Genomic DNA, 15691 nt, shown 5'->3' on the forward strand with positions numbered 1-15691 from the left:
CAGAGACAACGGAAGACAAGAATGTAAAGAAGTCTTTTAACTGCTCCATTTTGACTCTTTGTTTTTTCATGTTATTCTTTCTAATCAGCTCCTGAGGAAGGATCGATAGATTTGAAACATCGAGCCCTTTTTCAAACAGTTTTTTTAAAAAACATATTTTTAAACAGTAGAGACATTCGGACAAAGAGATTAAAAACTTTTCTACTCTTCAGCACTAGAGTCTATCTCTTTTTTATTGGCTTGATAATGGGCGTCATTTGCTTCACTATTCGCCCAAACACAACTTGTTTAAGTGATCGTCCGAAATGGGTCATAGTGTCTTTCTCCTATCTCCTCCTATAGTTGTCTGGTTATAGTGTTGCTCTGCAGACTGGGACACCTGGATTCTAGACTTGCTCTTCTTTCTTTTTTCCATCCAATGCTCGAAAGGCGAACTTCGTCTTGTGGAGGCCACATCTGTATCTCCCTGTTGTGGGATATGAACTGAGACATTGTTTCTCATTACAGTGCTCTTTCCTCCTAGGCAGCTCAATGTGCTGTCTGTTGCGTACTAGTTGCTGTAGATCCACCCCAGCAGGACTTGGAACTCTTCTCCTAGGAAGCCTCCGGATTCTGTATGCATGCTTCCTGACTGCTGAGCCAAGGGAGGCCTCCAATGGGGGAGGCAGTGTTGCCTATTCCTGAAGCTATGTGCATGCCTTGTGTGTTCATACAGGGTAGGGCAACATCAGTGTAACAATCCTGCTTTCAACCTTGTGCCTTTCATGCACGGTTAATATGTGGGCATCAGCCTGTGACTTTGGGCGTGTTCAGACAACATGGTAAGCCATGATCAGGCCGCTAACCCTTTTACAGCAAATGATTAGTGAGCGTGTTTAAACTGTAGTTATGTAGCCACCATGGTTAGGGATGGTTCACACGACACACTAAGCCATAAAGTTTAGCTCAAAATGCTTAACCACTGTAGTTTAGCGTGTTGTCTGAACAGGGTCATTGTTACTGGTGACTAGCACTGGAGTTATGAATAACCCCATAGGAGTGTCAGTGTTGCGGAGTTAGCCTTTATTTTCTACAGCTATTGTTGTACTGTTGATTCTCCTGCTGGTTGCTCATTGGACTATGGCTATGTGATGGCTGCATTTGCCCTAGCATAGTGGGACCACAGAATGGGGTGTAAGAAAAGGGTCTGTGCTGTTTTTTTGTTTTTTTAAAACGACCTTTAAGAGCAAATTTAAAAACTACCACTTGCTAAATTCTGCAGTTCTGTTCTGCAAATTGTTATGTATTACTCCAACAAATTAATGCTGAGTGCCTGCCACAGTATTGTTGTCTGAACAAAGGCCTATAAAGGGATAACACTGTATTCATACTTCATCTTGTTCAGTTTAACTGTCAACTTATTAATAGTATCTCATCTCCCTAGGCAACAATAAGAAATCACTTATTCTGTCAGATTAGTTTAACCAACCTTAGCAGTTTTCTAATTATGAGAGTCTCTACAAAATATTTTTAGCCAGGCATAGCTTTCATACAGAATAGCTTAGCTAGCTTTATTACATACCAACACAGTCTCAACATTAAACTTTATTAAAGCCACCATACTTCCAGAATACAGCAGAACAGAAGCAACTGACATGGGCGTTTATAGAACTAAACAAAGATACATGGTCCAATCATATAAAAAATTCCCAGGTTAAGTATCTATCAGATAGACAGGAATTTTTTATGTGGCTGTACCATGTATCTTTGTAACATGCATGTGTGTGTGCATGTATGCGCACATGCTTACCTGCCTTCATGCCCCAGCTCTCAGGCCCAAAAGAGGTTATGCACGCCAATCTATCAGTTAATTAGATACACAAACGTCTTAGTGATGCCACTTGTAGGTGTATTTTAGAGTAGTCACACTCCCACATATTATATTTATTCTATTAAAGAATTTGAAAGCTCAGATTAGAACATAGTACTGTTTAAAGAACACAGGGGGTTGATATGTTGGTTTTAAAGAAAGAATGGCATTACCACACCAGTGAGTGCCGATTATCCCTTAGTAGGGTTCAGGTTGTGCCTAAGCAGTGGTCCAGCTAGGTAATTTTAAACCCTGGATTTACTGCACCATCCCATGGGGGTGGGCATAAACCTATGAACTTGTGGGTTTACGGTCATCCAATGCAGAATAAGAAGAGCACCAGAGGTGATCTTTGCTTCCATGCTGCTCCTGCTCTGCATTTTGGCTAGACAGGCTTTTTTGCCCTTCTAGCTAGGGCTCCTTGGAGCGGGAGGGAAGGAAGCTGGGAAGGCCAGAGAATCCTTTGTAAGCCGACCTCCCTAGTTCCTTCTCCTCCCTGCCCACTGAACTGCCCTCTTTTCCTCCTCTCTGAGGTCACCTTTGCGAGCTCGGAGACACCGCTGGTGCAGTTCTCTCTGTGCCAGCTGTGTGAGGGAGGGGAACTCGGACACCTGGGTCTGAAGTCAGAGTGGTGTTTCTGACTTCGGATCCAGGAATCCGAACTATCCTATGCCCCACCAGACTCTGTCTAGTGGCCATAGGATTGCTCTCTTAATGGTCTTATGGGGACCCCCTTTAGATGGCCATGTGTGTTACTTCAGTTGTGAAGCACAGAACTCATTCCTCTTTGCCCCCTAACCACCATTCCAAGCTTTACCACTACCTCTATATTCCAGTGTAGTAACACCGAAACTGTTTGCCAACCCTGATTCAAAAATCAAAATGCTCTGAGCATGTGTAGTTCTGCATTTTAAACTCACTTAAATCATAGTATCATCATGAGTACAGAGTTTGCTATTTCTGGCAACCTGATCACCTGCCACTCTCTGAGTGGTCAATTGGGGACCCCTAGGGCTGTGAAGCCCTGGAACTTGGCCGTATCCAGGCCTAGCTGCACCACTATGCCTAAGAACACCTGCATGGCCCTCTGATGAAAGGAGGGTTTTTCTTACAGGGAGGCAGTGGCCAGGAAACAGATACTTTGGGATCTGCTACTAAAAATGAAACTGTTTGGGCTGAATTATAGGTCCAATAATGGACTGAGCAAGTATATGATTTATTTATTTTTTAAAAATGGAACAAGGCCAGTAAAAAGGTTATGGCCCCAGGCAAGCACCAATGAAAAATGCTTCCACTTCATGGTGTGCCACGCAAAGGATTCAATGTTTGTAAACAACTCTGGCAGAAGCAGGCTTCGGCTTATAGTTTTATGGAAAAATCCAGCCTCCCATACAGCCTGGTTTCATATTTTCAAAATACTTCTGCCCTGACCTCTGCCAGGCAATGCTGAGTAACTAAACAGTTCTGCTAGGCAGATTTATCTTTTATTTATCCTTTCCCACAAATGTGTTTGATAAAATTTGAAATGGCTGCTTCCAGGAGATAATTGATCCATTGATGAGCCTCCAACCAAACTCTTGATGGAAACCATAACCTGCTATGCTCTTGCTATCTTTAACTATAAACAGTTTTAAAGGGGGATACGTCCAGCCTCTCTTGCCTAAGTGGACTGTATCTCAGCTTATGATTGGCATAAGATGATGAAGGAGGGATGACTTAACCCAGTGGTCTTCAACTGGTCCAGACCCAAGACCCACCTCGGACTCCCAACCTGCAACGTGGGAGCCACTTTCGCAATTTTCTCCATGTCCAGCATGGCGGCAACAGCTTTGCTGCAACCCATCTGGACTGATCTTGCGGCCCACTTTTAAAGACCAGTGACCATAGCCCTTACTGAGGCAGCTGGACAACCATCTGTCAGGGATGCTTTAGGGTGGATTCCTGCATTGAGCAGGGGGTTGGACTCGATGGCCTTGTAGGCCCCTTCCAACTCTGCTGTTCTATGATTCTATGATTCTACTATGGAAGTGACATATCAATCAACTGAACTAGGCTGAAACAACCTCTCTAGGCTTCTTGAGGGAAGACCATTACATTCTTGTTCTTACTACTTTTCCCTCGGCTATTTCTGTGTCAGGCAGCTGCTCTTCGGTGACCTTCTCTAAAGTGACAAGTGTTTTTGAACAAGGTTCTGGCATCTATACCTGACATGGAACACCATTTGCCTTTTCTGGAGCTTCCAGATTCACAAAACAGAATGCCTCTTGATCTATCAAATCTGCCAGAGATAGCCTAAATCATCTCCTTTTAATTCATACCTTCACAACCCATCTCCTCACTCAAAAGGTGTCAGGCATGCCCTTTCTGATTATATATCAGTCATTGGATTGGCTAAGGTTGTTTACCTGGACTGTATAGGCCCTTCTTGTCTAACCACCATAAAATGTATTAAGATTCCTGACACTTTTTGTCACCTCTTCTGACCATCTGAAGATCCGATGTATGCTGAAAGTCGCTAGGTAACTCCCGCATTGTGAATATTTTGCATTTAAGCATTTAGCGTACATTAGCAAGCTATTTTACTGTTTAGTTTCAAGTACTCATTCTGCTTTCCCCTTTTGTCTCTTATTAACTTCCTTTGATAAACATCTCCTTTCAATTTGGACCCAAGATTTGAGTGTGAGTTTCTGACAAATCCAAAGAGAGGCTTTTCCCCCCAGCAGCCTAGCAACTCAGTTTCACTTACTTCGGCCTAAGGGGAAATAAGAAGGAAAGCAGCTTTGGTGCAGTGATGGGAAGTTCTAGATCCAGTGATGAGAAATTCTAGGTCCAGGTTGTTTTTGCCTACAGCTCCCATGATCCCTCACTGTTGGCTATGTTAGCTAAAGCTGATGGAAGTTGTGGTGCTCCAGATGTTTTGGCTTACAAGTTACATATCCAAGTTCTAGCTGGATGCTACCTCCCCACAAGCAGATAATTATCTTGGAGCTATATATCATCCTTCCTGACCAGAGTTGGAGGGAGAAAGAGGGAGGTGGTTGCAGAAATCTACTGATCAGAGATCAGGGGGAAGAGGCTGATCAAAAGGCAGGCATGGCACAGTCATAGCTAGACCATCTTTTTAACTTGCAATACAGTAGAGCATGTGGGCTTGGATATAACAAGCAAGCCTGGGAACTCCAGGATTTGGAAAGAGCAGACTGAGTGCTTATTTTCCTCCTCTATTAAATTTAGTAAAGCAGTGATTTCTATAATTATGCTCAATGTTGCTTTTTTCAGCCTGCCATTTATGTTTATTTTTAAGAATTCTAAATTGTGATTAAGAAAAAACACTTGCTTTGCCTGCACGTTCCCGTAAACCTGTGCCTCAAAATTTCCATAGGCCTTTTCACTTGACAGGAAGCCACCCTATTTGAGCAAAAAAATGCTGTGGGTAAAAAGCTGGAAAGAGGAAATTTACCCACCCCTTAATATGTGAGTGCCCAGGACTAGGCAACCTGTCATCCCCAGATTAAATGCTAACCTGATATGATTTCCCATCTGATTTGACATGTGGTAATCTCATGCAGCCCTGTGAAAGCATCAACTTCATCTGATTTCAGATTATTTTAAATCACAGCCAGGTGAGCTGGAAAAAAAAGAACAACTCATTTGTGTGAGCAGCCAGGCTATAACAAACCCACCACATGACTGGACTGATCATGTGAAACATCTGGGGAAGCTGTTGGCATGGACTGGAGATTTTTTTGGGGGTAGGGCTCATCTTGATGCTAAAACGTTTAAAAATATAGTTTGAGGCATCTTTCAGAAAATAAGAGCTAGTTTAATGGCAACGACTACCGTGGCAATTTAGTTTGCGTAATAATGCAAATGTTATTTCATGGAATTAAACTCAGTGCCAAGAGACTAAGTAATACTTAACTGGGTTTTAGAAATTGAGAACACCTTAAAATTGCCTTAAAAGACAAAACAGTTCTCAAATTGTTCAGTACCACAGAGAAAAGTAATTTGCCAGACATATTAATAATGAATATTTTGTTCAATTAGTATGTGTATTGCTGCATTTTTAATAGATTTTAACCTCATTCTAAAGTTTATCACGGTGCACAACTATTTAACATTTATTATGGCCTTTATCTTATAGAAAATAGTCATAACGTTGAAATATAAAACACCAGCACTGAACACCATTGGATACTACATGAAACAATATAAAGCAGAGATCCCAAATTTATCCAGCCCCTGGCTTTGTAGTCCCACCAATGTTGTAAATTAAGAGGGTTTTATGCGGAGGCCTCTGAAGTGATGGAATTCCCTCCTTTGAGAGGTCAGAATGACATTGTATAGACAAGTATACCCTGGATATTTTGCTGAGCTTTTGAATTCTAAGGTTTTCCCGGTCTGACTGCTGCTTGTTGTTGTTGGCTAACGGATGTTTTATTTTCTAGTTTTAATTCTAATTTGTAGATACTATAGTTTATAGTATACCAAACTCCCATATCAAACTCTGTGAGCTGTAACCAATAAAACTTGTGGCTATGTTATAAAAAAAAGAAAGGAAAGGGGGCTGTTTTAAGAATCAGGGTGAAAATATACAAAAATAATATAATTTTCTCCACCAGCTCATGCAACTTAAAGAATGAGTAATCTCCAGCTGAGATCAACACTCCTGCCCAAACAAGTCCCTAATCTTTTGTTGTTAGATGAAGGAGATATCAAAAAAATTCAAAAAGGAAAATCACTACAATTTTATTTAATTCACACACACCAAAGAATGTATAGCAAATGTCAAAAACCTAAGTGAAATCTAATGTTAATTACATTAGATTTCATGCTTAATGAAACAGAAACCTATTTTAGTTGATCACATGTCAATAAACTGTGAGAAGTAACCTAATTATACTCTCTGAAATCAAATACTTCAAAGAGACAAATTCTTGGACTCATTAGCATAATTTTCCATTAGAGTGAATTACTAGGCAGAATGGAAAAAAATGTAGTTTGATTTTTAAAACAAAACAAAACAAAAAACACCAAAAACTATGTAGTACTATTCACTATGTAGTACTATTAGATGCTGCAAAGACTAAACTACTCAATAGTAATCAACACATTTTTAAAGCAAGACATATCAAATATACAACTTCAAAATAATCGGGCAGTTAAAACTTATCACTGGTTTCTAATAAGCAGGATTATTGTATTTCCTTGTGAGAAGGCAAGGAATGCATGGCTGAAACTTGATGTTATGGATTGCATGTGACTGCTGCTGCATCTCTACAAAGGGTGTATTCAGGTGATAGGGAGTTAAGTAATGGGCCATTAAAAACTTATCATCAGGAGAAGCTGCAATTCCATAGCATTCCACAACATGGGTAAGCCAAATGTTACTACACCTTTGTCCTCTGGCTTTTTGAACAGGCATGGAAGGCTTGGATCAGAGGCTGCAGATGGCCTCTTCTTCCTTTGGTTGCATGTGCAACACACTAAACTGACAAATTTGTGACAGACAGTGTTGCAAGATTTGCAGTGGCTGCCCAAAAGTTGAGAAGAAGGTTCATAGCGGTCAATATGGTGAACTGTAATGATGAAATTTAACATGAAGTTTTAACATAGTAGTAGTATTAATTTTTATACATTTATGGACCTTTTAATGTAAATTCTTAGTGTTTCTTACTTTAAGTCTTTTGTATTAAAATGAACTTTTACATATTTGTGGGCATCTTCTAATGAAAACGTTTTTAGTATCCTTTCGTATTTTACGTATTGTAGAGTTTTTGTGTGCTTACTTGTATTGCATTTGTAAAGTTGGTATGACCATGATGGTTGAAACAACAAATAAACTAAACACTTAAACACTAAACTTTCCTTATCTCTCCTTATCATCTCAAACCACCCACTTAGGGGTCCCTCCAGTAGCAGAGGGCTTTTCTATGCACATGGATTTCAAAATGTACCCATCTATGTTTTGTTATGCTAATATCCTTCTAGATCAAAAGCCAGTGGGACAGATATCGCAGAACTAACAATAAAGATACACCCCCTAAAGTGCATTTCTTTTTCTCCGTACGAAGACACTTTTTCATGATTTATGATTTTAGTGCTAAAATGGCTCCAACATTTTGACTGGGACTGCCAATCAGATTAAAGCTCAATTCTCATCACACACAAGAGTCACTTAAAGTAATCAGAGTCAACAAGAACAGCTCTGGAAGCTTTCAAAATAAAAGGAACATTCTGACTTTTAACTGGTATAGCAGTCACTAAACCTATTTATGTAAAAAAAAAAAGAGAGAGAGAGAGAGAGAGCGATTTTAACTTTACAATAACAAACAAACCAGGATCGTTATCATTCTCCTTCATATGATTCGTGACAGTTCTTCATTTAGCCAGCAGGAGTCATTCTTTACCAAACTTTAATATGCCAGTCAAAGTTCAACAAAGGTGATGTATTTCATAACTCAAGTCATTTCTGTTTCAGAGTTACCCTACAATGCATGAGCCAGCTGTAGCATATGATCAAATACACATTTCAACTTAATGCATACTGACGTTTTTTTTATCAGTGTCCTTGCTGAGCAGGAACTCCACAGAAACACGTCTTACCTGCACTATAATTGAAATGGATATGTAAAAGTGTTATCAGGACCATTTTTTAAAGACGTTGCAGGTTATTCCTTTCATGAAGTGTTGTTTACATATCAGTAAAATCATTTCATTGGAACTAAGCAACCCTTTTAGCCCTCTCCAGACTGATATCCGCACCACATCCTACCACAGTTCAGCACTTAAGACTGCAATTCTATGCCAAGCTACATTACATTGATACCAATGGTATTTTGGCATGCTTAACGTCATTATTATAGGGCTACAGCCATATGGTCCCCATTCAAAACTCTTCAGGAATTCAGTTGCAGAGACAGAGCATCTGGCAAGACTGGAGCTCCGTGTTCAATGCAAACGCTATGCAGCACTACAGTGAAGGGAAACAATGAGGAGTCTGTGGCGCCTTAAAGAGTGGTTGGTTATTAAGCCATGAGCTTTTGTGTGCTAAACCCACTTCATCAGATGCAGGAATAGATCCCAAATTTTTATTTCCCCAAATTTTCTACTGCTATACTTTTTCAAACGCTTGTTAAGTTTGAAGTTAAAACATTTCTGATTCTGCAATTCTATCCACACTTACTTGGGAGTAAGTTCCACTGAATTTAATGGGGCTTACTTCTGAGTATAGATGCCAGAATTCTACTGTAAACCTCTCTCAACCACAGATGAAGGACAAGATTTGTCCTGTGAGTCATCTTAAGAACAAAATAACAACCCTCCCTGGATTTCTTTTAGACTTTTAATCACCATATATTATTTAATTATAATATTAACTTCTGTGTTTCATTGGGCAATTGCAGAATCTAGAGCAATGACATGTACTTCACTGAAGTGACGCAGTGTTTAAATAGAGATTCCCAAAACAGTTCCTTGGATTTGCTCTTAGTTTCTATTATGTAGTAACATTTTGTAGTGCTATTCATATGCTGCTGGAAGAAAAAGTTAAGTTAAGTAGGGCATTAAAATCCAGAACCTCCAAAGCTGCATTTTCAGGAACGTTACTGATTTCACGTATAGGGCCAACTACACAGGCAGAGGTACAGGTTTCAGTGTGGATGAGAAAAAGTCTGAATTTGTTAGGCACTGAGGAACACCACAACCACATGCAAACAGTATAGGCTAGCAGTAGTACATTTTTTAAAGTAGCTAAACTGTTTAGTTTTATTGTCTAGTGATACAACAGAACCCTGATTCATATCGTTTCTAGGCCAGGATTCAATATCCAGTGGTATCGGTGCCAACATTTACCATGACCACCAAGACAGGGAGAGGGAGGTAACTGCACTTCACAGTACAAGGTGTTCCAATAATATGGGTGCAGCCACCAAGAAGGCCTTCTTTCATGTTCTAATGAAATGTGCTTCCACCCTTGATGGGACATAGAGAGCAGAGTTCTCTCCTTCTAATCTTAGTGAGTGGGCAGGATGGAAGTGTGAGCAGAGTCCAGGATCCAAAAAACTGCACAGCTATACTCCATATACGCAAGTTTGCTTTTGGCTTATGCTTCTCAAATGATAGTTCTACACCCAACCAGTAAATGGCTTTTGAAACTGAGAGGCCTTTCAAAAGAAATTTGCAATGTTTTGCAGCGGTCTGTTGGTTCTTTGCAGCCAGACCGGGTTCTAGGAATCCTCAGGGTATGTTTCAAGTTGGTGTGGGGGTATGATTACCTTACACATTTTCTAACTTCTTCTATAAAAAGATAATAGCTCATTATACTTTTTTGTGGGGGCTAAATACGGTTCTTCTTGTTTTATTTAAAATCCAGAAATTCCTAAATTGATATGGCATTTTTGCCTATAACTGTTTCTTCTACCATTTGTGTTGGAGCTGAAATGTTTCAAGAACAATGCCTATGACCGCAAGAACTCAGCTGAACCAAGCAACAAACAGTTTACAGCTTGCTAAACTGCATCCTTTGATACTTAAAAGAGTTGGACACATACCATCTTTTTCCTTTTGTCTTGCTCTGTGGGAGGCTCTTCTTCTTCTGTCACTTTGGGCTCCTCAGAAACAGACATCAGCATGCAACTAAAACCGTGAATACAAATGCTTTCAATTAGACTTCTAACGTACAAAAACAAATTGGACAAATATGCTCATTGCATCCTGATAGAGGTACATTGTGCTGAAGGGACCATGTACTTCGAGCATAAGATCACAAATGCAAGTTTAAGCTAGCTTTCAAGTTTGGGGCCAGATACTTAGAATTAGTTCCATAGGTTTTGAAGCTACGCAGAGTGCAAAGCTTCACAACAGGGGTTTAAAATCAAGAGCAACATGTAAGTGTTGCTCTCGAAAGAAGAAATACAAGGGGGGGGAAGGGGGGTTGGGGTAAAAATGGGGAAGAACCCTTTGTCCCTCCCTTTTTCTCCACATCCCCACCATGCTTCTAGCTCTCTATTCCACTTATAACTCAGTCCAAAATCTTTTGGCTGCATACAACAAGGTTGTTACTTCAGATACAAATGTAACAACTCCAGGAAACTAGGGTAGAAGACCTGCTTTGCATGACACGACAACCCACGGTGGGTTGTCAGCCTTGTTTGCTTCAAGGTGGCTTGTCGTGATGTCCAAACCTGGTGTGATGTCCTCTGCACGTTTTTTTTACTATACACAAGCCACCCTGAGAAACCATGGCTTGTTGTTGGGTTGTTCAGGGTAGCTTGTTTTCAGAGTGGCTTATTATTTATTATTATTCTTATTTATTTATATAGCACCATCAATGTACATGGTGCTGTACAGAGTAAAACAGTGAATAGCAAGACCCTGCCGCTTACATTCTAATAAAATCATAATAAAACAATAAGGAGGGGAAGAGAATGCAAACAGGCACAGGGTAGGGTAAACAGGCATGAGAACCCAGCACAGTGGCTAGTTAGAAAGAGCTACAGAGCCACCTAGCAAGAGAAGATAAAAACCCAGTCCTTGCAATCTTGCTAACGATATCCCCTCTCTATTAAGTCTTGAAATGATACTAGTCGATTTACTCCTTTATTTAGTTGCCTCCCTAGACAATGACAGCCCATTTTTCACCTTCTAGGGGATTTGCGCAAATTCACAAAAATGCAGTAACTACTTATGCACAGTAGTTACTGGGTTTTGGCAAATTTGTGAAAATCTCTCCAAAAAGTCCCCTCCCAAGTTAAATTTGCACAAATCTCCCCATAGGTGTGAAAAAAAAGTTGGTAAGTTCTACTCTGCTATTGAGTACATTTGGGATGATTAGCGGAGTAGCAGCGTAGGCTATTGAAGTTGTGCCACAAAGGCCAATGGGATACATGCCAGGACTGGGCAGAAGAACTAAAGGGGAAACAGAATGTCTGTTGGGAGTAACATGGATTCGCTTCCAACCCTCCGTAGCTTATTTTCAGAGTGGCTTATTGTGATGTGTGAACCAGCCCACTGAGTGTGCTACTATAAGCCTCATTGATCATTGCTCTGGTTCTTCATCTCTCGAGCAGCAATCACATGATAAATTGACTGTGTAAACACAGCGTAAATGAATCAGACACAAAAGGCAATCACCACAGATTGCTTCTCCAGCAATATCACAAACATCTCGATGAAAGAGCGCTAGTGAAAAGAGATGAGAGGAAACACAGAACAAAGCTGTTCCGTAACACTGAAGGAAAGATTTGTATGTGTTTACAATATGCTGAAGTCTTCTGTAATTGCTATTTCATTTATTAATTTATTCACTGCATTTTATCCCACTTTTCAGACAATAATTGACTCCTGAGGCAGCTCACAGTAATAGAAAAGAGAGAGAGAGAGCCCTGTCATCAGGCTTACAAAATGAAAATGACAAGACACATAAGGGAAGGGAAGTGGGTGGAAAAGAAAGAGGAGGAAGATCACTTTTTCAAGGCTAGAACAAGGTGATGAGCTATAAGCGGGCATTTAATGCATTTCAGGCCAGGCTGGTGTTCCGTTGCCGTTCTTCCATGAATAGCAATTGGTGGCTCTAGTTCCTTTGGCCAATGGATGGAGCCAGAACGTGCTTCCTCACCACCTCCGCAGTTCCAGGGCAACAGTTTGATGGAACAGAGTGTTCTTTCTAGCATTCTTTCAAATGCTCTTTCTCTGGCTGATGAGCTGGGCTTGGTTTGATTTTAATCTTGGAAAGCAGGAGATGCTGCCTCCTGGTGATCCTAGGACCCCTGCCTGATGGCAGAAGCCAGAGTCTTTTTCTTCTCTCCAGTCCCAATTCAGATGAGAGGCCTGATCATTTTAAGTCAATTCAAATATGAGGCCTGATCATTTTAAGCAGAATTTACAAGCAATGATACCAACGCATGCTGATCAAAACTAAATTTCAGATGGCACAAAACAGAGCAGCAAGATTGTTAATGGGGGACTGGCCAACGACACCACATTACGCTAGTCCTTTTCCATCTTCGCTGGCTGCCAGTCCAGGTCCAGGCCCGATTCAAAGTGCTGGTACTAACACTCAAAGCCCTAAACCTCCTGGGGCCAGGTTATCTGAAGGAATGTCTCCTGCCATATGTACCTGCCCAGACCCTAAGATCATCTTCAGGGGTCCTGCTCCAGGAGCCTCTGCCAAAGGAAGTGAGGCAGGTGGCTACCAGGAGGAGGGCCTTCTCTGCTCTGGCACCCTGGCTTTGGAATGAGCTCCCTAGAGAGGTTCGCCTGGCGTTATACTCTTCTCAATGCCTTTTTATTTTTCCAATATTTAAACATTTTATCTTCTTAGTCTTTTAACATTTCAGTTTTAAATCTGTATTTTATATCTTTGTATGGTTGCTCGGTTTTATTCTGGTTGTACTTTTACTTCTTCGTAAACCGCCCAAATCTTTGTAAACCGCCCAGAGAGCTTCGGCTATGGGGAGGTATAGAGAATGCAATCAATTAATAAATAATAAAATAGCCTTGCTCATCTGTATAGAAGTTTGCACCTGTAAATAATGTTTGCACCTGTATTGGTGCAACTCTAAACATAAGTTTCAAAACTGAATGCAAGATACCTTGCTTACCTTTATGAGCCAAGCTCTGTGAAGACTTTAGCAATACAGAACTGCCACACTTGTTCACACTTTAGCATATTTGCAAGTACAGAAGAATATAAAAATACTCATTTCTTCTATTGACAAACTGCAGAATTGTAAATAAGTCTGGGCTGAGAGACTCATTTTGGAATGTAACGAGCACATACAAACGGAGTATTCCACTTACTCTTTGAACGTTCTTGTTTCTGTATCTTCAGTCATGACATCATGCAACCCTTCTACTGAAATGTTTATGATACCACAAAATTTATCTTGGATAATACTGGAAAAGAAGAGGAAAATGATTTAGCTCAAGTGGCTAAACAGGAAGTGTGCTGTGTGCTTTTAAGGGCACACCTCTAGAGCTTTATTTATATTATTTAGGGCTTCGCTGAGCACGTTGACAAGCAGCTTACCAAAAGCTAAAAATGACCTAAAACCATGTAACAACCCACATTAGAGAGCTTCTACCTTAAGATTGCAAAACTGCTAAAGGGGAAAATGAGAAAACACACACCTGTGAAATACTTTGGCACAGTTCATATGTGAAACAACACAATCTCTTCTTCCAAGCAGTCGCTGTTAAAGCTGACAGCACTGAACCGATGTTATCGATGCACGTGATGCCAAATAAAAGCAAAAATAAAAATGGAAGGTGTACACAAGCTCAGGTACCATACAGCTGGAATCTGATCTAGAAAATCAGGATGCTCACAGAAAATCCTATTTTTAAGTATTGATCTCCCTTTGATCTTTAAATATTCGTGCAAATCCCATGTCACCATAGGGGCTAGTAGTCTGAGAATGTGGTTTTGTTATTTTTTTTAAAGATCGTTTGCCATTTCTTGAAGTGATGTAAGATTTTTCTCTCTCTTCTCCCACTAGTGTTCTTTCAAGCTCTTTCTCCTCAGCTTCTCCTCCTCCTCCTCGATCACCATCTGACTTTTCTTCAGCCTCTTTCCCATCATTCTGTCCCTGTCCTTTCACTGGCCCAGCATTATTGAACGCACATCCACGGCCCGTGTCACAATGTTACATTACATGCACAGTGTGAGGCATGTGCAGTAACCTCCCCATTGCTTCATCCCTCTCCCTTCCCAAGTTGCCCAAAGCTCATGCTTTGAACTTTTTCAAAGTTTCAATTTTTTCTGCACGTCCACCCTGCTCAAACTTCAGTTTAACACAAAAATGAGCAAAAGTGGTCTGCAAGATCTCAAGTAATAAGCCTTACACTACCGTATTCTTAAATAAAATTGCTGACTATGCAGTAAATGGAAAGAATATTGCTATTAATTGCTCCACACATTCATCACTGAAATTTCTGCACAATGTCTACATCTTGCAGTTAAGTTCAGAATTAAAGAAGGTGAAGGCCCAAATCGATCAGCCCAATCCCCTGACCCAGACAGGACCGCATGAAAGATGGGCCTCTCTACCTACTGTGGCTTCTACCAAAGTGACCTTTTCTATTTTGTGAACTTCTTTGTGTTCAGAGGTTTTACCAAGGTAGCGGAATATCAATTGCAATTCAAAGAGAAAATGGTGTAGTCATTTTTAGAAACATATTAAGCATTTTTTTTTTAATTTCAGGAATCTGGGTGTTATATGGATTTATTTATTTTTAGAATCTTTAGTTTAAAAGCAACAGATAAGGAATGCACGATTAAATTAGGTTTTGGAAAGGCTGATGTATTATTTAAAGCCATCATGGCTGAATCGCATTTAAAATTAAACACAAGTTCAGCTGCTTACTTGACATGAACAACCTGAAATTTGTTTACCTTAAATCACTAACCATCGACATACAGTCTGGAACTCAGCCACCATTCTGCCCAACCTTGCCACTGATGAAACACTAGGCCATAGCACATGATCATACCTGCTTCTTCACAGCTGGAATATGGTGATGTGCTACGTACCCAAAGTTGTTGTTGTTATTATTATTTATTTATTTATTTATTTAGTGCCATCAATGTACATGGTGCTGTACAGAGTAAAACAATAAAATAGCAAGACCCTGCCGCATAGGCTTACATTCTAATAAAATCATAATAAACTGATGTTAAACATCAGTTATCATGTACTCTTCTGCACTGTGGAGAGTACATTGCCAAATCCCAAAACACCAACAGGACACCCAGTGATGGTATAGAATTCTTCCACCAATGCATTGTCTTGACATCTAGACATATTATATTATTTCCCCAGTCATATTATAATCTAGATG

General features: G+C 40.2%; 1 protein-coding gene across 1 annotated transcript in view; it reads right to left on the minus strand.

The window, feature by feature from the left end:
* IPO11 (importin 11) overlaps positions 1 to 15691 on the minus strand; it is an 84978-nt gene that overhangs the window by 3826 nt on the left and 65461 nt on the right. The window contains exons 27-28 of the mRNA XM_063128025.1: positions 13652 to 13747; positions 10402 to 10486 (exon numbers count right to left, since the gene is read on the minus strand). Of these exons, the coding sequence (XP_062984095.1) occupies positions 10402 to 10486; positions 13652 to 13747 (181 nt within the window). The remainder of the gene's footprint in view (positions 1 to 10401; positions 10487 to 13651; positions 13748 to 15691) is intronic.

The sequence above is a fragment of the Elgaria multicarinata genome, chromosome 6 (genome assembly GCF_023053635.1).
Source record: "Elgaria multicarinata webbii isolate HBS135686 ecotype San Diego chromosome 6, rElgMul1.1.pri, whole genome shotgun sequence".
In the NCBI taxonomy this organism is placed as follows: Eukaryota; Metazoa; Chordata; class Lepidosauria; order Squamata; family Anguidae; genus Elgaria; species Elgaria multicarinata.